At 46.3% G+C, this 22,659-nt stretch overlaps 1 protein-coding gene across 3 annotated transcripts in view; it reads right to left on the minus strand.

Annotated features, from left to right (window-relative positions):
- Positions 1-1,630: 1,630 nt before the first annotated feature.
- Positions 1,631-22,659, minus strand: part of GOLGA3 (golgin A3) — a 67,687-nt gene continuing 46,658 nt past the window's right edge. For all 3 annotated transcript variants that reach the window (XM_003792889.3, XM_012807048.2, XM_023514968.1), the window contains 13 exons: positions 22,261-22,338; positions 21,142-21,405; positions 20,052-20,146; positions 18,486-18,705; positions 15,668-15,811; positions 14,252-14,449; positions 13,340-13,456; positions 9,544-9,683; positions 8,894-9,026; positions 8,550-8,672; positions 6,971-7,135; positions 6,158-6,321; positions 1,631-5,157 (listed from right to left, as the gene is read on the minus strand). In XM_003792889.3, the coding sequence (XP_003792937.1) occupies positions 4,953-5,157; positions 6,158-6,321; positions 6,971-7,135; positions 8,550-8,672; positions 8,894-9,026; positions 9,544-9,683; positions 13,340-13,456; positions 14,252-14,449; positions 15,668-15,811; positions 18,486-18,705; positions 20,052-20,146; positions 21,142-21,405; positions 22,261-22,338 (2,046 nt within the window). In that variant the 3' untranslated portion in view covers positions 1,631-4,952. The remainder of the gene's footprint in view (positions 5,158-6,157; positions 6,322-6,970; positions 7,136-8,549; positions 8,673-8,893; positions 9,027-9,543; positions 9,684-13,339; positions 13,457-14,251; positions 14,450-15,667; positions 15,812-18,485; positions 18,706-20,051; positions 20,147-21,141; positions 21,406-22,260; positions 22,339-22,659) is intronic.

Below are 22,659 nucleotides of genomic sequence, written 5' to 3' on the forward strand. Positions count from 1 at the left end.
CTCAACATTCTAGCTAAAGACCACACCCAGGAACCAAGGGACTTTGGAAAGGCATTAAACAGCAAATGCACATTGATAGATTACTCGTATTTTATTGTGAAACTCAAATTATGTGTAAAAAACCCTACCAATCACCAACATTAGATTCTCGAACCAGATGAGGGAACAGATCCATCCCTGGTGGTGTGCTGGGACTGCTTGCTGTTACCCCAGATGCTGCCTGGGAAGTGCTGCCTTCATAGAGGGAGGTTCCCCCTCGTGGGTGCTGTGAGGCATGAAAGTCTTTGGCTGTCTCAGGCTCCCATCCACACGCTCAGTCTTCCGCCTTCACTTCAGCTGGAGATAGCTTAGAAATGTGGACACTGAAGGTCATTGACCAGCAAATGGTGGAAATAGGCTTGTGCCCAGGCCATGCTATGGGCTAGGGGATGGTGCTTTATGACACCCTGCACACAAACAGGAACAGACAAATAATGGCAGAGATAGCTCAGCAACACAGTTTAAATATTGCCCATTGTTTCCAGGAAAAAAGGCCCTTGTCAAGTAAACTTTTTGTAAGAATCTGCAACATTTGTTGTCAAATGAAAGCATGCAGAAAGCCAAGCAGAAGAATCCAGTAAATGCTTCTGATTTAAGAAGTAACTGCTAAAAATTCCTTCTCATCAAGGAAAGGTTTGGGGAGTCTTTTAACATCTCCTGTGTTCCTCCTTCAGGAAGTTAAGGCCACAAAATAAGGGGTCAGGGAATTTTCACTTAGATCTTACAGTAATTACCTGACCCCTGGGTATAGAAGCTAATGAAGTGGGGACATAGAAAAAAAGTGTAAATCCCAGCACAGAGATTAAATGGTGTGACCGCTTGTCTACTCTTCTGTAGTGGTTTTTTTGAGAGTCTTACTGTGTTGCCCTCTGTAGAATACTGTAACATCACAGATCACAGCAACCTCAAACTCCTAGGCTTAAGTGATTCTCTTGCCTCAGCCTCCCGAGTAGCTGGGGCTATAGGCGCCTGCCATGATGCCTGGCTGTTTTTTGTTGCAGTTGTCATTTTTGTTTAGCCTGGCTGGGCCGGATTTGAACCTACCAGCCTCGGTGTATGTGACTGGCACCATAACCACTGTGCTATGGGCGCCGAGCTGCTTTAGTATTTTTTAAAGTTTTTAAACCATGCTATTAACTAAAAACTCTACACCTGGCTAATTTCTATTGATCAAAACCAAACTACGCTGGGGAGTTAGAACATAAGAGACCTGGGAGCTACAATCCCTTTGTGTCCGTGATGTCCTCACAGAGAGAGAGCTGGGAAGCACTATGGAACCACACTAAGAACCTCAAGACCGGCCAACAACCCTTTCCCAGGGTTTATTGAGAAACATGCTTTGTTTTTCCTGTAAAACCCCCTCCTTTTATGTTCCTTGCAAAGGGCAACAAGTGAAGAATGGGTTATAAAGGGTAGAAATAGGGGTAGCTGCTATTCTAGTGAAGTTAGCTATCACATCCTTTCTGAAACTTTAGCAGGCCAGTAAAATTGTCTTTTAAAACAGAGTGTGTAACAACATGACATTAAAAAGTTATTCCCAAATATGACAAAATATAAATATTAAAATGAAGCCCCCCAATGGAATATGAAAATCTTTACAAAAAATAGTTTATTGCACAAAATTTAAGGAATTCCCAAGCACACTTAAGTTTATAAAAAAAAAATTAACATGCTTTTTAAAGTTACAATTTGTCATACATGGTGACACCTTTCCCCTGAATGCCACAACTTGAGGATTCTTTTGTGAGGAAATTTTTAATAGAAATGAATAACTTAAAACCATTGAATTTTCTAGACCCTCTCACATTACCCTCAAGGATCCTATTATAACCTGAGACCACCACATGAGGAGATTCACTTGTTAGAAGACTCAGAATGTCTCACATCACAGCATTGTTTGTGACACAATGGAGTCCTTGAAAGGAAGGCTCCATTTCTCTTTCACTCTTAAAACGTGAAATGTATGCTGGTCCCTTTCACTCATAGAATCTTTTTTTTTTTTTGGCCGGGGCTGGGTTTGAACCTGCCCCTCTGGCATATGGGGCCGGCGCCTTACTCCTTTGAGCCACAGGCGCTGCCCCCCACTCATAGAATCTTTACACGTGACATTTAATTTCTGTTAAAAAACATCTTGGAATTAGGAATATACCTTGTGGTGACTCTGCAAGCCCTCAGCTTTTGCAGTGTTGTCATATGAAGGAAAGTAAGTTTTCAAACCGAGGATAAATTTACTGCAAACTTCCTGAGGCAGTGCACCTTCAAGGCCTATCTTGGTGGGTACCATTCCCAGGAGCCAGGCTGAGGGGATTCAGATTCATATCCTATCAAAAACATTGTGTCATAACATACTCCAAAGAGTAAGACCAAGGTGTATGAGTTGATAAGGTCCGTGGCATCTGACATACCCCATGGAAAAATCAATGAAAATCACGCTGCAATAAGTTTTTTTGAAACGTAAGAAAAACAGATTTTTAAAAAAACCCAAAAAACAGATAATGACATGAAGTGCCCAAGCCAAAATTCCCTGCAGTGGGACATGACACAGTGTGGGGATGGGTCACACGCACAGACACAACGCAGTGGTGACCCTGTTTTATAAAGTAATGCTCCAGACTTGACTACTGGGTTCCAAGAGTATATTCCACAAGAACAATTCAAACTTCATTCACTGAAGAATCTAGCTCTAGGAGGTAGGAGAACCAGGAGAATCCCTTAGAGACAAAAAAGTGGGCAATTTAAAAATCCAACTCCCTCTTTAAGGTAACTACTTAAGGAAGCCCAAAGGCAGTGTTAGCTTGAACACAAGAGGCCTCAGCCTCAGTGCCACAGACCATGTGCAAAAATGCAGGAGCAAACAGAGGCTCATACTGCGGTGGGGGACAGAGACAGGTAGGCCCTTCTGGACCCCAGTGACAAACTGGCCCACGGAGACACAGAAAACCAAGAGGTGCTGATTCACAGGGCATGCACACACACACTTTCAGGCACACATACATGCACGTGTACACACACAAGCATACATGTACACAGGTGTGTGCACACGCAGGACAGCTAAACAGAGAAAAAGGCCTGAGGAACAGAGATCTGCTTTCACTTGATGAATATATTCAAAATTAGTTTATCCAAGAGAAAAAAAACTACACCATGAGCATCACCCCCATGAAGACCTTTTATATGCAAAGAGAAAGCAGCTCTGCCACAGAATGAGTCTGAGGTGTTATTTCTTTGTTTTAAAATTAAGACAGGATAATACAGCCAAAATAAATAAGAATGTATGTTAGTGTTTCTTTTTCTAATGGTACAAAACAATTTAGTCAAAAACAATTTCTAACTTAAAAAGCTAGAGATGTTTATAATGAAATTTTCAAGTATTATTTCAAAATTAACCCTGTACAAATGATATACATATTTTAGAAGTTCAAATACTTGCTATTGAATATTTTTAAAACCCTAAACATCTCTGTGGTTAATGTCACCTTAACCTTGTCCATTAACTTTCTAATAGTATATTACAAGAGAACACAAACTGCTTCTCCATAGAGCAGACACAGCACATCTGGAGTGGCCAGTGACACTCAGAAGGGCCACGTGAACCCTGTGTCTCTTTCTTGCTCTCCCCCTAACATATAGGAATAAATATTATTTCAGATTTCCTTAGTAAACCAGTCAATGAAACATGAATCTCACACACTTAAGAGGCACCTGCTCCAAGGCACCTCCAGGGAGCCCAGTCGCCTTCCCTGGGGTGCTGCTGGCCTGGCTCTTCTGCAAACCACCTCTGTGCTCCAGTGATGCCACTGTAACCACAGAGGATCTAGGATTTGATGACACCATAAAAGCATTTGGACAGGCCCTGGGGAAGATTTCACTGGGGCACAAAAGCATGAGCCTTGGAGAATGGCTTATTACTGTTTTACACACTGTAAATTGTTTAGGTTCAAGTGGAAACCACAGAAAACCCTGCAGGCAGCCTCTGGCCTACTTTCCCTTCCTCCTCTGCCTTCTCTTCCACTCTGGCCTCTCCTTGCATGCCCTAAAAGTCAGGTCTGCATGTGGAGACCTCAGTGTCCCTGTGCCTCTTGGTAGCCATCAGGCCTAATTGAAGGTTGACTGGCTCCTGCCTGGTGGTCTGCCAAGAAGAGACTGGGCTGGAAGGAAAGACCCTCTAGAAATAAAGTAAAGCAAAGGAACAAAGAACCCTTTTTGTATTAGAATATTTGGTTTCAGAAGGTAAATAATTACATTTCTTAAAATACAATTTTCTGACTGACATCGCTAAATCCTACATGAACATCTTTTCCTTACAACAAATTTTCAAATGGCAATCAATAAAAAGACAAATAGATCATTCTTAAATATGTGAGCATATACTTCTTAAAGATTAGATTATAAATTTCAGTATTTATATACATATCCTATGGTGAGATGGTTATTGAAAAAAATAATAAAAAGCCAAAAGTGCAAATAAAATTTAAATAAAATTTTGTTTCTGTAGGAAAGTAAAGCTCTACTGAATGGAGCAGGAATGTGAGCTATACCCCACTGGCTGTCCATCATGTCCACTGCTGCTGCCACAGATTTTGTCTTATAGTTTCTACCAGTAACTGGCTGCTGTCACTTAGAAGATGCTGGCTTCTGCAAATAACCCTTCAGAGACAATCAAAATTTCCTTACTAAGATCTGAACTAGGTTTCTAAGATTTGGTTGTTTCATGGGAAAAGTTAATTGTGATCTTCAAATGACTATTTCTCTAATCCTTGGTTCTCATTCTGTTATTTTACTCCTTGTTAAAGGCAAAAGCAAAACTTAAATTTCATTTCTTAGAAAAACATAGAACACAGAATCAAATAAATAACATTGGTAAAAGAATATTCCTTCACACAGGTACACACTTGGAGGTGAGGCTGCAGCCATCACTGTCCTGGTCCTTCTTTGGAAGCCCTGCTCTGACTATGTTTCTGCATGTCACCCCTGGGGTTGGCATGGTCCCCCAGAAGGGTAGGGCCAGCAGTGGCTAGGTCTAAGAGGTGGCCTTCTCCCTGGGTCCAGGAGGACAGGGACTCATGCACGGTGATGGTATGCTGCTCCATTTGGCGCTGCAGGCTGTCCATCTCCTGTCTGGGAAACAAAAAAAGACAAAGACCCAGGTCACACAAGAGCCACACAGAACCAGTTATCCACAGACTCATCCATGACAAGCTTGTGCTGGACAGCAGTTTTTTGCTTGCTAGCATTTGAGTTGGTCCCTAGTACCTTCAAAAACCAGCAGAACTGAGGTCACAGGGCTTGAGGTTTTCTTGGCATTTTTCTCAATACTGTGCAGAGGCCAATAAACATTTGCCTCAGGGTTCTGGTCCCATGGGAATGTGGCAAAGACTCTGGGTTTCTTAATACTGTGCAAAGGCCAAAAGACATTTGCCTCAGGGTTCTGGTCCCATGGGAATGTGGCAAAGACTCTGGGTTGCTATGGGGAGAAGCTATGTCTGAGCCAGGCACGGTGGCTCATGCCTGTAAATCCTAAAACTCTGAGAGGCCAAGATGGGTGAATTGCTAGAGCTCAGGAGTTAAGAGACCAGCCTGAGTGAGAATGAAACATTTTATTTTCTCTTTATTAAAAATAGAAAGAACTAGCTGGGCATGGTGGCACATGCCTGTAGTCCCAGCTACTCAGGAGGCTGGGGCAAGCGGACTGCTTAACCCCAGAATTTTGAGGTTGCTGGGAGCTACAATGATACCTTGGCCCTCTACCCCAGATGACAAGACTGAGACTTGGTCTCAAAAAAAAAAAAAATGCTTTCTCTGAGGGCACTTTCACACATAACTTCCACTTCCTGGTATTTGCCAATGGAGGGCCACACCTAAGAAGCACGAGCCTCTTCCGCAGACCCTGAGTTAGGAGGCTGAAGGGTGCGCAGTGCCTGCTTTTTAACTTCTAGGGGTTTATCAGGGCAGGTTGACTCCAGGCAGTTTTCACCTTACAGTATGAAGCCAGAGGTCACATGTGTGTGAATAATCCCGCTTCATATAAACTGCTCAAACTCTGCTGGCAACAGGAGAGACCCCTCCAAATTAAATACACTATTAACTTTTAAAGAAGTGGAACACAGAGTAAGCATACTTGAGCTGCTGGAGACAGGTGTTGAGGTTCTTGAGGGGTTCCTTGCTCACAGCAGGTGGGGGTCGCAGCAGCTCCTCTAGCAGCGAGGCAGGAACAGGGCAGTCAGGGATCTTGATGGGTGTGGCAGGGCTGGAAGAGCTAGCCTCGCTTTTCAGCTCCTTTCTCTGCTTTCAAAAGCACATCGTTAGCCTTCCTGCCATCCCTCCTCTAGTCAGTCTCCCTAGCAGAATATGCAGTAGATGGATCTCCCTGGCTCCAATATGGGGCCTCTGGGCAAGCAGATGGGCCACACTGTTTGCTGTTATATCAACTCACAGGGTTCAAGAAATGCTGGCTGGATAAATAACCTTACTCCTAACACAAAACAAAGCACAGACAACCTAAGTTCTGGATCCCCAGGAGGATGAAGCTCAATCCTAAACTAGCAACCTCATACTGGAGTTTTCCAGAAGAGGTCTGTGGTCTTGACTTTGAATTTCCCTAAGAAATTACATAACTTTTCCAATATATCTAAGTCCCCTGACTTAAAACTTTTTCACAGATAGGCAAATGATGCTAAATAAACCATTCTCTCATTTGGCTCATAAAGTCAAATGCTATAGGAATTTGTGAAAAACAGCAAACATTCTTTTGGAAAAGTCACCAAAATAAAATGACTTGGCCTATTGTGGAAGCAGATATTCTATTGTCATTTGCATAGGGTTGGTTAAATATATCTGCTTATGTCTGAATGTTTGAATAACTAGACACCTCCTATCCAATCAAATCTATGACAGACATCAGTCAATCCAAAAAGGACGTAAGCCTGCATACCGTCCTGGCTGCACCACGGCGGAGGTCCAGCTTGAGCTGCTGGTTCTGCTGAAGCAGAGTCTTCATGTTGTTCTTCAGTTCTGACACTTTGGCTTGAAGCATAAATTTATCCTTCTGGGTCATGGCCAGATCTTCCTGTGCCATCTCTAACTCAGACTTGAGACTCTAAGGAATAAAGTGAAGTCAGAATACTCTGCTAAGATCATATTTTGCATGTCATGATTCTAAGGGACTCAAAATATAGCAATGGGTTTGGCGCCTGCAGCTCAAGCAGCCAGGGCACCAGCCACATACGGGTTCGAATCCAGGCGGGGCCCACCAAACAACAATGACAACTATAACCAAAAAATAGCCAGGTGCCGTGGCAGGTGCCTGTTGTCCCAGCTACTTGGGAGGCTGAGGCAAGAGAATTCCTTAAGCCTAAGAGTTGGAGGTTGCTGTGAGCTGTGATGCTACAGCACTCTAACCAGGGTGACAGCTTGAGACTCTGTCTCAATAAATAAATAAGTAAATTAAGTAAAAATATAGTACTGAATTTTTTAGAGGATTTAGTATATAATGTTTCCACCTCAGCACAATTTCCTCTCCATTTGTCTAGGTTGTGAAGGGTCCAATCACAATCTCATTCTCAACATTCTTACGCCATATTCCAACCCTGACAAGAAAACCAGCAATATCCCCATGGCTGTATTTTGCCAATAAACCCCAAGAATCTCTTGTAAATTCCAAGGTGAAAGCTGGGTGCAGTGGCTCAGAATGCTGTAATCCTAGCATTCTGGAAGGCCAAGGTGGGTGACTTGCTTAAGCTTAGGAGTTCAAGACCACCCTCAACAAGAGACCCCATTTCTACTAAAAACAGAAAAACTAGCTGGGTGTGGTGGCATACACCTAGAGTCCCAGCTACTTGGGGAGGCTGAGGCAAGAGGATCACTTGAGCCCAAAGTTTGAGGTTGCTGTGAGCTATGATGATACCATGGCACTACTCTATACTGGTGACAGTAAGACTCTGTCTCAAAAAAAATAGTATTATAAATCCAAGGTTGGCTACTAGAATAAGCCTAACCCTTCCTAAATAATATAGGTTGAGTATCTCTTATCCAAAATGTGTGGGGCCAGAAGTGTTTTGAGCATCATACCTATGCTCAAAGTTTTGGATTTCATATTTTTGGAAGAGGGATACTCAACACATATTATCAATTTGCACTGTGACTCAAGTCACTTGCCTATAAGCCGTTTCCGGATCGTTTACACATGTAGCCAAGACTTTGTACATCAAGCTCTGCAGAGAAGCTGATCACAAATTGGCAACCTTTTCATACGCACCGTCCTATTTCCTGGCCCAAGGGAGACACGTTTCCAGTACATTTCATACCACTCAGCTGAGCTGGCTGGGGTTTCAGCCCTGCTCCTTCCAGCTGTGTGACTACATGGAGCTTCCTGAAACAGTGACATCTTCAAAACCATGTGGTGAGAGTATTCAACCTGACAAGGGCTTCATGCCATGTTTGTGCCCTGCCTAGCATGCAGTCAGCACCAGTGCCTTGGCATCAGTGCTCTGCGAGCCCTGCAGGACAGGCACCTGCAACATCTGCTGTGTTCCTTCCAGCTCCTTGTGGCCCTGCTGTCCCGTCAAGTCCAGCTGCTGCTTCAAGGACTGGATCTCTCTCTCTCTTTGATCCACCTCCCATTTGAGATTTTCCACCTAAAGGGGGAAAGGTTACATGACCAAAAGAATTTTAAACTGACTTTCTTGCACCGGAAATTTGCTCTAACTGTATTTCTCCTTATTTTTTTAATACCACATTAAGGAGAAAAATATTCCTCTCCAAGCAAACAGGGAATGAAGTTATCCTGAGTGCTGCTCACAGAGTCCAGCTCTGTGAGCCATGTTAACTGGGGTCATGAGGCCACCTGGCACATCACCTCTTGATTTCCCAGGGGCTGTGTGCTCAGCTGCTCATCCAGCTGCTTCTGTAGGAGCTGCAGCTGCGCCCTGGCCTCAGCCAGCTCCACTTGGAATTGCGCCACTTCTTGGGAATGTCTCCCCTCCTGAAACCTAGCATAAAAAACAAGAAAGGATGGAATTACCACCTTCGTCCTTGCGCCACCCCCTTCCCCAAAAATGCTGCCTGTGAGTGTGTCCATCCTGGAAGACCTTGCTGCACACCCAGTGCTGGGCCTGCTCTAGTAGGTTCGGGACATGCCATCTTGCTCTGCTCACACAGTTCTCAGTCTACAGCACGTAACAGCTCCTTGGTCTCCAGAGCCACCAGTATCTATATGCGTGCACCCCTGACTGGTGCCTTCAAGTTTGAGTCGATGCTGCAGGAGTGAGGACATGGCTCTGGGCTCAGTGTGCACAGTGGCTCTCCTATTTGGGGGTATGGATACAAGCAGGAAGTGGGCATAGCCTTTTGGAGACAGAGGTTTGCCTCTAAAATTCTTTGCAATCTACTAGAAAAGAGGCACCCTCGCCATGCTGAATATGCTGAACCACTGTGCACCCCACAAGGATATGCCGTGCCTAAGAATGGCAAGGCCCCAGGACCAGCTCTGCATAGGCCTGCACTCACCTGAGGCTGTCAGCCTCAGCCTGCAGTTTCTGCACCAGGTGCTCCTTAGCCTGCAACTCATTCTTCACCTCACTTAGCTCCAAGGTGGCTGCCTTGAAGTGGCGGCGGTTATGACCAGCTTCTACCCTGGCAGCAGTCACCTAGGAGAAAAGAAGCCACATTATTTGTGTGCATTGCACCCAATATGGTGCTTACATGCCTGTGGTGGGAAGCCCTTCTTGACAAGAGCTGTACTTGAGTATCAAGCTCTTCATAAAGAGTATAGCACCTGACAACAGTACACAGTAAGTACACTCTGTGGCTACTAGTCTCTGTTGAATAAGCAAATTTATTCAAGATTTCTTGGTCTAAACAGTTTGTATATTCTTCTTTAAGTTTATCTGCATGTTTCTGGTTAAATGTATCTACAGCTCAAGGACTCTGACAGGAAGTTACTTTTCCAACCTACCATCCAGCTATGATAAAGCTGTTGATTCTTACCCATTTGTGACGTACAGTATTTGCTGTGTATCGTGCATGTTAGTGTATCATGTGCATTCAAGTTTTTGGCCCAAACTTTTAGGAAAATGCCCCTCAAGAAAGTGGCCAGCTCTGGGCAGCGCCCGTGGCTCAGTGAGTAGGGCACCAACACTATATACTGAGGGTGGCAGGTTCGAACTCAGCCCCGGCCAAAATGCAACAGAAAAAAAGAGAAAGGAATAAAGTGGCCAGCTCTTGGCTAGGAAAGACACATTTGGGGAGGGCTATGGTTCCTTGGTAAATGTATAGATCACAATACCCTCTGACAGCTGCCTGTTGTATGAAGGCTTCCCCCTCCCTCTGTTCAGCCCTTCCCTCCCTGTCAAGTTGGAGGCTGCAGCTGAGATGGCCACGCACATGGCTGGCAGAGTGAGAGCTTCTGAGGCCACTCAGCCAAAGGGCAGCCATGTGGGTCTTCAGGGCTGCATGAGGCTCTTGGCCCCTTCATAGAGCCCACCTCACCAGCCCACTACCATCCCCTCCTCTAGTCATGGCACTGGGCAGAGGCTGCTCTTGCCTGCTCCCAAGAGATCCTAGATTTTCCCAAACCAGAACCTCACGTGCCTGACGGGCTCAGGCTGGAGGGTGCTGCAGTCTTGGGAAACCTAGTGGGCTCCCCTGCTCCTGAGTTGTACTATCTGTGTTTAACATTTTTTACACTTGGGCAAAAAAGTGCACATTATACATGGCAAAATATAGTAACCAGCTTACTTTCTGGAATTTTACAGCTTTTCATAATTAACAATAGATTGTTTCAAGGTTTCCATGAAGACAAGCAAATTCTCAGAGTGTAACAAAAACCAAAAATTTCCATTTTCTAATAGTTCACTTTTCTTGTCTAAGTGTCTAGTGTCTGCACTATCAAGTACTTTCTTTACAAACAAAGTTTAAGGCCAGGCACAGTGGCTTACGCCTGTAATCCTAGTATTCTGGGAGGCTGAGACGGGTGGACTGCCTGAACTCACAGGTTTGAGACCAGCTGGAGCAAGAGTGAGACCCTGTCTTCAAAAATAGCCAGGCATTGTGGCAGGTACCTGTAGTCTCGGCTACTTAGGAAGCTAAGGTAAGAGAATCATTTGAGCCCAAGAGTTTGAGGTTACTGTGACCTGTGATGCCATGGCATTCTACAGAGGGCAACAAAGTGAGACACTGTCTCAATAAATAAATAAAATAAAATAAAAACAAAGGCTCGGCACCTGTGGTTCAAGTGGCTAAGGCGCCAGCCATGTACACCCAAGGTGGCGGGTTCGAATCCAGCCTGGGCCCTCCAAACAACAATGACGGCTGCAACCAAAAAATAGCCAGGCGTTGTGGTGGGCGCCTGTGTTCCCAGCTACTTGGGAGGCTGAGGCAGTAGACTCACTTAAGCCCAGGAGTTGGAGGTTGCTGTGAGCTGTGATGCCACAGCACTCTACCCAGGGGGAAAGCTTGAGGCTCTGTCTCAAAAAAATAAATAAATAAATAAATAAATAAAAACAAAGTTTAAGGCTGAGCATGGTGGCTCACACCCATAATCCAAGCACTTTGGGAGGGCAGGAGGATACCCTAGCCCAGGAATTTAAGAACAGCCTTAACAACATAGCAAGACCTCATCTCAGCAAATAATAAAAAAATTTAGCCAGGTATAGTGGTTCAAACCTGTAGTCCCAACTACTCAGGAGGCCAGTGTAGGAAGATTGATTGAGCCCAGGAGGTCGAGGCTGCAAAACCATGATCATACCACTGTACTCCAGCCTAGGCAATAGAACAAGACCCTGACTCTAAAATAATAAAATATTCTTTTTTTTTTTTTTTTTTTGAGACAGAGCCTCAAGCTGTTCCCCTGGGTAGAGTGCCATGGCATTACAGCTCACAGCAACCTCCAACTCCTGGGCTCAAGCGAGTCTCCTGCCTCTGCCTCCCAAGTAGCTGGGACCACAGGCGCCCGCCACAACGCCCGGCTATTTTTTGGTTGTAGCCGTCGTTGTTTTGGCGGGTTCAGGCTGGGGATTCGAACCCGCCACCTTAGGTGTATGTGGCTGGCACCTTAGCTGGTTGAGCTATAGGTGCCGAGCCAAAATAAAATATTCTTGCCACGGCTCAGCACCTATACCTCAGCAGCTAGGGCACCAGCCACATACACTGGAGCTGGTGGGTTTGAACCCAGCCTGGACCTGCCAAACAATGACAACTACAACCAAAAAATAGGCAGGTGTTGTGGTAGGCGCCTGTAGTCCCAGCTACTCAGGAGGCTGAGGCAAGAGAATCACTTAAGCCCAAGAGTTTGAGGTTGCTGTGAGTTGTGATGCCATAGCACTCTACCCAGGGCAACATAGTGAGACTGTCTCAAGAAAAAAAAAATTCTTGCCACATCTTGGAACTCTTTTTTTAAAGAAGTTTTACTGTCTCCCCCAAGAAATCAAGAACTATGGCAAAAGCCAGGTCATAGGAACTAAAAAAATCTTTATTCTTAGGTTAAAAATTCTAAATTCTCAAATTACAACTTACAAAGTAATTCAACCAGACTTTAAAGGAAAAGTGATGTGTCCTTTCCTACTTTCCCAGAGATAATCACAATCATTCATGTTCCTTCTAGAAATTTTCTATGTATACATGAACATCAAAATACACGTGATTAAAAAAAATACACACATGAGCATACGTACACCACGCCCCATGCAAGCACACATAGCTCATGTGCACACACACAGCAAATGTGTTCTGAGTATCTGCTCTGTAGCAGGCACTGGGGATATAACCAGGGAGTTCATGTTCTAATAGAGGAGTAAATCCTGGCAGGCAGGGCATTGGCACATGGGAACAACTTGCCTGGCACCTAAATAAACTCCTGAAGCATGGAAGGGAGCCAGCCATGAAAAGAGGCCCCTATACAGAAAAGAATCACACAATTATCTTTTTCACCTGCTTGGTTTAACATAAATGGGATTAAACAGTATGCTAATGTTTGCTTTCATAAGGCAACACTATATACAGAACACCTTTTACCAGCAAAACATAAACAGACACATGAACACGTCATGTGTCCGCCCCTGGCCCTCATGGCTACATCTCAGTTCTTCTCATGTCAACTGCAGACTAGTGTAGAGAGCTCTGGAACCCACCCTTCACCAACAATGGCAGTGTAGATACATCTATTCTGTAAATTTCTGGAAGGGAAGCTCATGTGTGAAAGGTACTCATCTAAGATGTTAGGTACTGAAACACCTTCCAGAAGGCTCTATGAGGTTCCAACTTAAAAAACAAAAACAAAATAAAATGGCCAAAAGGTGGCACACACCTGCTCCTTGAGGCTGCTGACTTTCACCTTTTCTTTCTCTAGTGAGGCTTGCAAGACCTGCACAAGCTGCTTCATCTGGCGATCTTCCTTTTCTTTGCGCTGCAAAACCGCCTGGACCTAGATGTAATTGCAAAAGAATAAATAAGGAGGGACATCGAATTCCAAACACTTGAAGAAATTGGAAAAAAGCAACCAGTGCCAAGCAGGAGGTACAGCAGAATAGGGCACGTTACCTCACATCAGATTAGGGCACAAGTTAGAGAAAAGGAGAAAAAATTCCATCTCTTAAGAACAACATTCCCAAACCAGAAACATAAGGTAGCAGTACAATCACAGGGTCATATTCAAGAATCTGGCTAGAACCAAGCTATGTATGTAAATCATCTCAGGTGCCTTCAAGGCTAGGCAAACAATGCAGGTGGGTGAAGCAGCCAGGTTCACAAAGAATGGGGCTGTGGGAGCTGGGAAATAGAAGTCTTCAGACTCTCTGAGGGCTGGCATCTCCATCTGGCCATTGTGACAATTTTCCCCCATGGAAAGGCTGCAGAGCCTGTGGAACTGGGTAAGACTAGCTGTGGTATGAAATCATTTTGAGGCCTTCAGATAAGGGTTCCCTACAGGTGACATCCCTGCCTAGAACTGAAAGTCATCCCCACCTGCACCACAAGTGCACCCATTCCAAGGGAAGGGAGGAACTCGGTACATGCGCTCCACCACAAACACACAGCCAAGTACTCAGTATTTGCACTTGAAGGCGAGGGGACATGGGCTCTGAGTCTGTCTGCTCATCACTAAGGTGGGCAGGGTATACTTTCCTTGAGGTGCTTATGAGGAATTGACAGATGATTAAACCCAGGAAGGAATTTAGAGTGCCATCTGGCCTCCCAAGCCTCTGGTGATAAGTCTGAGTACCTGCAGATTGAACTGGACCAGGTCTGCCTCCCTCTTGGCCAGAGCTCTTTCTAAGATGCTGTTGTGCTCCCGCAGAGCCGCGTTAGATTGTCCAAGGCCCATAAGTTTCCCCTTCTCATGTTCTAGTTCAAGAGCCAACTTCTCGTTGGACTCTTCCAGGTGCTTGACCCTTCTCCTGAAGCCTCTGGATTCCTGGAGCTGAAACACAGAGCAGCTGTGGATGTGGAGCTGCTACAACCCAGAAACAGTGAGCAGCAGCTGACTACCAAGTGACATGAGTACTTTGGGAGACAAAGTACTCAAGCACAAACCACCCTTGCTTCATAGCCTGACAGCCATGGCTCCCCTTACCCTTGCCATCCTCTTCATGGTCAACAGCCCCACCTTCTCCTGGACCATATGCTTCTGGAGAAGTGTGTCCAAGGATCTAGCCCTGGCCCTGGTCAAGTACTCATTGGGGCAGGCACAGAGCTGAAGACAGGACAGAGATGATTGGACAGCACTTGCAGCCCCAGGGTGACTGAGCCCTGGAAACTCTGCTGCAGATCAGGTGGACAGGCAGGCCAGGGGTGGTGGTGAGAGCTCTTGGTATCAGCAAAGCCCAAGGCAAAGCAATAACGGTCTCTAAACCTGGGAATTTTGTGGAATTCTTTCCTTTTTTTTTTTGGAGATAGAGTCTCACTCTGTTGCTCTGGCGTTGAGTGCTGTAGCATCACAGCTCATAGCAACCTCAAACTCTCAGGCTTAAGCCATCCTCTTATCTCAGCCTCCCAAGTAGCTGGGACTACAGGTGCCTGCCATTAACACCTGGCTAGTTTTTCTTTTTTTTTGAGACAGCCTTAAGCTGTCACCCTGGGTAGAATGCCATGGCATCACAGCTCACAGCAGCCTCCAATTCTCCAGTGATTTTCCTGCCTCTGCCTCCCAAGTAGCTGGGACTACAGGCGCCTGCCACAATGCCTGGCTATCTCTTGGTTGCAGCTGTCACTGTTGTTTGGCGGGCCCAGGCTGGATTCGAACCTGCCAGCTCAGGTGTATGTGGCTGGCGCCTTAGCTGGTTGAGCCATAGGCACTGAGCCTAGTTTTTCTATTTTTAGTAGAGACAGGTCCTTGCTTTGCTCAGGTTGGTCTCCAACTCCTGAGCTCAGGTGATCCTCCCAGACTGCTAGAATTACAAACATAAGCCACTGCACCTAGCCTCGTAGAGAGTTCTTTTCAAGATCTGAGCTGAGTTTTTTATTTGGAACCAGAGCATTCTGAGAGAAGTGTCCATGATGAATCCCAACGACCACGCTACTGTAGAGGCTGTGAACATAGCTCTCCTTGCTAGAGGCTGGGTCAGAGCCTGCTCCAACACAAAAGGGGAGATGGCAAGGCTCTGTGGCTCCTTGGGGCCCAGATTCATGGTGGCCTCACCTCGTCTTCTAGCTCTAGCACCTTCTCCTGGGCCTCCTCCAGTTCCTGGCCAGTTGCTGCAATGACCTCCTGCAGCTCCTTCTCCAGCAGCACCTTGCTATGGCTGACGCTCTGAAGCTCCACCTCCAGGGCCTGGATCCTTTCCTAAGAGCCAAGAAGACATTCGTTTAGTCATTGGCACAGGCCCTCATTTTCCTTACCTCCCACAATGCCTATAGTGTGAAGCTACAGCTACATAGGCCTGACCACTGAGGTACCAGCAGCTGTCTGAACACACACTCAGTTAACCAACCACAGCATGCACGTACTAATGGCATGCAAATTCATATTAGGGCAAACACAGTAGTAATAAAATACACAAAAAAATCAGACCTACAGATAAAAGCTATACATTACCATCTGAGGCAAGTAAGTAGTGCCTGGCATAGTGTAATAAACACCACACATGCTTATGTGTGTCCACATACAACACACTCCACAACCCCACACACATACACACAGGCACTACATGAAAATCATGTGCTCGCACATGTAGTCACACACATGTACCACATGCACGTATGTGTGCTCCCATGTACACTCACACACATACCGTCTTCTGCCTTGATGGTGTCAGGCCCCATTCCAAGTCCTTTCCCAGTGTCCCCTAACTTAATCATCTTTTGAGGAGGTTCCATCATTTATCTCAAGTTGTCCTCATTTTACCGAGGACACAACTAAGCCACGTGCTCAGTCACAGTCTTACAAGTGGTGAGGCCTGATAAACCTGACACCAGCCCTGAGGCCTTGCTGCCCTGCAGCTGCTATGAGGCCCATGGAGCACTCAGCCCCAACCACCACTGTCCAAAAGGCAAAACAGCAACTAATACACATCTTAAAGCGAAAGGAAAACCACAGTTGAAAATCCCCCCAATGTTTTATAAAGTAACCAGGTGAGAGGGAGCATTTGATTTCTTTGACAAGAAAATCCCATGATACAGTTAGTCATTTCATACCCATAAATTTGTAAGTGGACAGGAAACAGAAATAAACTTCAAGTAAGAAACACTAAGATATCAGTTAATAACACGAATTAGAGAATAATAAATAAAATCTGAATGAATTCACTCAGGAATAATTTTACACTGACTAGGAAAAGTGAGAGAAAATCCAAAACCACACTCTATAGAACCAGCCCACCTCTCACAGCCCTGCACAGAGATCCCCTCTGCCAAAGGCACTTCTCTAATATGCTAGACCACTACAGGTGCCACCTACTCCCATAGCTTCCCAGACTCTACAGCACAATGAACCTGACCTCACACTCATACTCCAGCTCTCAGCAGGTGCGTGCTCACTGATCTCCTTCAGGTACATCAACACCTCCTAGAGACATGAGGAAGCCCAGCTGTGCACCCGCCCCTGCCTCTCAACAAGGGGCTGAATTCTTCTGAGCCAAGGAAGTCCCACAGTGAAAATAAGGTAACCTCCACAGACTGCCTGTGGTTTGTGGGAGTTTTATGGAATAATACAAATGGTCACTAAAGGTCCCTGGCACACATCAATACTGAGAAGTTATTTGCTTTTTTGACACAGTCTCACTCTGTTGCTCTGGGTAGAGTGCCATGGCATCACAGCTCACAGAAACCTCAAATTCCTAGGCTCAAGCAATCCTCTTGACTCAGCCTCCCAAGTAGCTGGGACTACAGGTGCCAGCCATGATGACTGGTTAGTTTTTCTATTTTTAGTAGAGACAAGGCCTCACTCTTGCTCAACCTGGTCTGTATCTCAGGAGCTCAAGTGATCTACCCACCTTGGCCTCCCAGAGTGCTAGGATTATAGGCTTGAGACACCACACATAACTCGGAGTAGTATTTTAAGAAAATGCATCTTAGACTTGATGCCCATAGCTCAGTGAGTAGGGTGCCAGCCACATACACCAAGGTTGGCCGGTTTCAGCCCAGTCTGGGCGTGCTAAACAACAATGACAACTGCAACCAAAAAATAGCTGGGCCATGTGACAGGTGCCTGTAGTCCAACCTACTCAGGAGGCTGAGGCAAGAGAATCACTTAAGCCCAAGAGTTTGAGATTGCTGTGAGCTGTGACACCACAGCATTCTACCAAGGGTGACATAGTGAGACTCTGTCTCAAATAAAAAAAAAAAAAGAAATGCATCCTAGCTAGGCACAGTGGCTTGCTCCTATAATCCTAGTACTTTGGGAGGCTGAGGCAGGTGGATTGCTTGAGCTCATGAGTTCAACACCAGTGTGAGAAAGAGCAAGACTCCCATCTCTAAAAAAACAGCCAGGCCTTGTTGCAGGCCCCTGTAGACCCAGCTATTCAGGAGACTGAGACAAGAGGATCTCTTGAGCCCAAGAGTTCGAGGTTGCTGTGAGCTACGATGCCATGGCACTCTACCAAAGGCAACAAAGTAAGACTCTGTCTCAAAAAAAAAAAGAAAAGAAAAGAAAAGAAAAGAAAAGAAAAACACATGTTGAACCTTGAGTTCTGTACCTTTTGTCTAACCAGGGTTGTCTAACCAGTGTTGTCCAACCTTTTTTCTTTTCTGCCACACTCAGGAAGAATGAGTTATCTTGGGCCACTTGGTAAATACACAAACACTAACAAAAGCTGATGAGCAAAAGAAAAAGTCCATGCATACTTTTTGCAGTATCTGACACCACAAATAAGCAAAAATGTCGTCAATCTCCATGTTCATAGGTTGAACAACCCTGAACCCTTCTACAGGGTTTTAGAGGAGAAATGCTAGTGAAACCTCCTTTCGCTACACTGAGAGGCTTAATGACTCTGGCAGGGGACAAGGCAGCGTTTACCTACATGTAGAGCAAGGTCGCTACCACCACTGGTGGTGCCCTGGGCTCTGAGCTGGCTCAGCTCTGCATCAGCAGCCTCCTTGGCAGTGAGGGCCTCCTGCAAGCGGCGGCTAAGGATGCTCACAGCGTTCTCATAGGCTTTGTGCTTGGTCTTCATCTCCTTCTGGGCACTGGTGAGGTCTGAGCCAAGTTGTTTCATCTTCTGCTTCTGTTCTGTGATGGACCTGGGGTGTCACCAAGGAGAGCAACAGAAGTTCAATTATTCTCTGCTGCTGTTGACTCAGTGTCTGAGACGCAACACCCAGTGGCAGGGGCATGCATTCCAAGAGTACATCCTTGAGGGGTGGTGCAGGAGCTCCAGCCAGGCTTTGTAGGGGCCACCTCTACTCCACCCCATTGGGCTCATGGGTCAGGTTGGCAGCCAGGCGTGTGCCTGTCCTGCTGTGGCTGCATGAGGCAGAGGGACAGGGTATGTCAAGTATCCCCACATAGTCAGGCAGGCGCAAGCCCTTAATGAGTTTTAGCCATTTCCACCTCCCCCACCTCCAGACCTGCCCATATTCTTGGGGCAGTTTTAAATGATCATGTGAAGGCAGTGAAAAGTCTGCTTCTTTCTAACAGAAGCATTTCTAATGTTCTTGAATATCAGCATTAAATTAAACACTCAGATTCAACAGTAAATCACCAGATAATCAAAGCAATGCAGTGCAGGATTTGCCACTGGAGTAAAAAGGCCCCACAGGCCACCTGCATGGGCAGGTCCATGTGTACCCATGCAAACAAGGCATGTGTGCAGGTGAGGCCTGTGTGTTCATGTTTACATGAGCATAACAGTCTGCTGATGAATATTAAAGTGTCCTCCCTGCTGAGGGAGCTGTGTGTGGGGAGGGGGTTGCACAGTGCAGTGTGTGGCACAAAAAGTCGAACAATAAAAACAAAAGGGAGTTCTGATTATAGGGGGCTTTGGCAAATCTACCTGTAAACTCTGGGATTATTTTATAGAATAAGCAACTTTCCATTACAAAAAAACAGTCTTACTTTATCACCCTCAGTAGAGTGCTGTTGCGTCACAGCTCACAGCAACCTCCAGCTCCTGGGCTTAGGCGATTCTCTTGCCTCAGCTTCCTGAGTAGCTGGGACTATAGGCAGCCACCAGAACACCTGGCTATTTCTTTGTTGCAGTTTGGCTGGGGCCGGGTTCAAACCCTCCACCCTCAGTATATGGGGCCGATGCTCTATCCACTGAGCCACAGGTGCCACCTGGAAAATCTATTTTTAAAAATTTGTTTTGTTTTGTTTTGTTTTAAATTCAGAGAAGGTGTCACTCTGCTGCCCAGGCTACAGTGCACCAGCACTATGACAGCCTCCAACTCCTTGTTTCAGGTGATCCTCCCATCTCAGCCTCTCATGCACATGACCATGCCTAGCTGGAAATTTAAATTTGGAACCTAACATCCCAGGCTGTCTTTACATGGACTCCTAACCTGCTTGTCAGAGAGGGTGTGTAAGATCCCTATGCACTCACATGGGCTGGGGCTCACTGCACCATCCCAAGCATCTGCAGACTTACTTCCTGGCCTCCTGTTGCAGCTCTTCAATTTGTTTCTTGAGCACCTCATTCGCCTCTGTGAGGGCAACCACCTGGCCCTTGTCGAACTGCAAAGACTTCAGGAAGAAAGATAGTCTGAGACACACAGAGGGGAGACACAGAGCTGCCCACTCCTCACCTGACTCCTCAGGGTCCATAGTGCCCTTGAGCACTTGGGTTTTGAAGAAACTCCCAATAGGGATGCCTGCCCCTTTGGAAATGACACTCCATAGGGGTCAAACGTGTAGGAGAACCAAGACATGACAGGGAGGCAGTGGGTGATAAAGAAAGCCTCCTCCCTGGGGGCTACCAGGAGCCCTGACACCGCATGCCCTGAAGCCTCAGCTTCTCTCCTGAGTGGGCAGTTTCCCAGAACCAGCTCGACTGTAGCAATAGGCAACTGTGGGTGGCAAGTATGTGATGTTCAGCCCTATCCCCACTTGGCCTCCTGGCTCTCCACCAGCCCCCACACCCTGACTCTGACTTAGCACTATCCACCTGTAGGCTTCAGCCTGGCTCTTCCCACATGGCCTTCAGCCTGGTCTTCTCTGTGCTTTGTCTCACACACTGCCAACAACCCCCCACCCCCACCCACTGTTCTCCTACTTTTCACCTCAGAAACATCCCTCAGCCTGGACATCGGGACCTGGATTGTAGCCTCCACCCTACTCCCTGAACTTCTTACCTTTCTACTGCCAACTTCGGCAGGCCAGACCCTCACCAGCTTCACATATCCAAAGGAAAACCTAGGCTTCCAGGGTGATGGTACCTGCTGTCCCACCTCTGCACTACAGCCACAGTGGCTCAGACTGCTGTGCCCTTCCTGATGCAAGGATGCTCCCCACCACAGGAAGGAGGCCCCTGGCACCTGTACACCCCCCTCCTCGTTTACTCCCCTCATCTACATTACTGCCTGGACTTGCCTGCCTGCCCCACTAGGCCATTGGCTCCGAGAGGGCCTTGTTTTTGACTATTCATAAAGCTTCTGCCCACCACATCTGGTCCCTGCCCCAGTGGCACATGCTGAGTTCCTGAGCACATTGGTCTGACCCAATGCAGGACATCTGCAGACCTGCAGCTGCGCCTCCATCTCCTCCCGCTCCTTCTGCACTGACTGGAGATGCCCTTCAAGATCCATCGCCTGCTGCTGGGCCTGCGATGCTTCCTTCTGCAGGCGTGAGTGCTCCAACTCTGTGGCTCTCTTCTCTCCATGCAGCTTCAGCAGCTCTTGCCTCAGCCCCTTCACCTCTGCGTCCAGCCCCTTCTTTGTGGCTTTCAGCTCGCTGACAAGCTGGTCTCTAGAGGTGGCATCCCGCCGGTAGGCCTCCACCATCACCTGCCAATAAGACAGAGCCTCAGGTACTCAGGAGTCATCTTCCCAGGGGCCAGGATGCCTCAAATAAAGGTATTTACCACTTAACTAGGGCATAACTTTTTTGACCTAAACATAACATATTTCATCAAATCTAAGACACCACCAACTGAGACACATTATTTTATCCTCTAAGTTATGTCATGGTGCCCATACAAAGTCTGTGTCCCACCAGCCTCCTGGATATCTGTCCTGAACAGTGCAGCAACTCCTCCTCCCTATGGCTACACTATGTGGCTTCTGACAGGTAAACCCCTTGCTTGGATCTCAGTAATAAAACATAACACCACCTACAACACTACTTTGGGAATTTCCTTCTCTCAGATCCTACAAGGCACTTGATTGCTGCGTTGCAAGAAAGTATGGGGTCAGAACCCTTCCTCCATCCAGACAGAGTGGCTTCACTAACAGAATCTACACTTTGCCTCTCTTGTCATACCTTGATGTATTTCAATGCTGGAACATGGTATACATTTTTCAAAGATGTTTTAAATGGCCAACACAATCTGTGTAGTAATAACAACACAAAACATACACAATTCTCTGAAGTGTCGATAACAGAGTGTCATGACAGATTCAGCAATGACAGCTGCCACCCTGACATGTGGGATCAGAGACTTCTACCTTGCTATGAAGTGTAGCCTGAATTTGGAGATTGACACAGGGAGGGAGGATATCTTATAATCAATGAAGTACCTATGAAAAAAGCAAGGAGTCTGTTGTTACCTCCTCGATCAATTTCATTCTATTGAAGAAATTAAACTGCTGAGGACTGTGCATACACTTGTTTCAAATAAAGAAACAATAACACATTTTTACCTTTTGTTGAATAAACTGTTCCTTTACTTTTTGCATCTGCTTTCTCAGAGTGGCAGTCTCCTGCTGCAGGTGCTCCACCTGGGGGGACATGTGTACACTGTTATCACACTGGAGCTTCAGGAGGGGTGCCCCGCTCCCACTAACAGTAGGGAAGAGAGGGCAAGACAGTGGGAGCAGGGTCTAGACAGGGGTACTCTAGCTCAGGGGCTTGCAAGCCTTTCTTGGAAGCAGCCAAACAGGAAACCTCTCCATTCATAGGCTGTATGGTTGCTGCTCAAGGCACAAAAGCAGCTGTAGATAGTAAACAAATAAGCAGCGCTGTGTTCCAGGCTCAGCGCCTATGGCTCAAGTGGCTAAGGCGCCAGCCACATACACCTGAGGTGGCGCGTTCAAATCCAG

This window comes from Otolemur garnettii, unplaced genomic scaffold, assembly GCF_000181295.1.
Source record: "Otolemur garnettii isolate 467f Iridium unplaced genomic scaffold, OtoGar3 scaffold00062, whole genome shotgun sequence".
Taxonomy (NCBI): domain Eukaryota; kingdom Metazoa; phylum Chordata; class Mammalia; order Primates; family Galagidae; genus Otolemur; species Otolemur garnettii.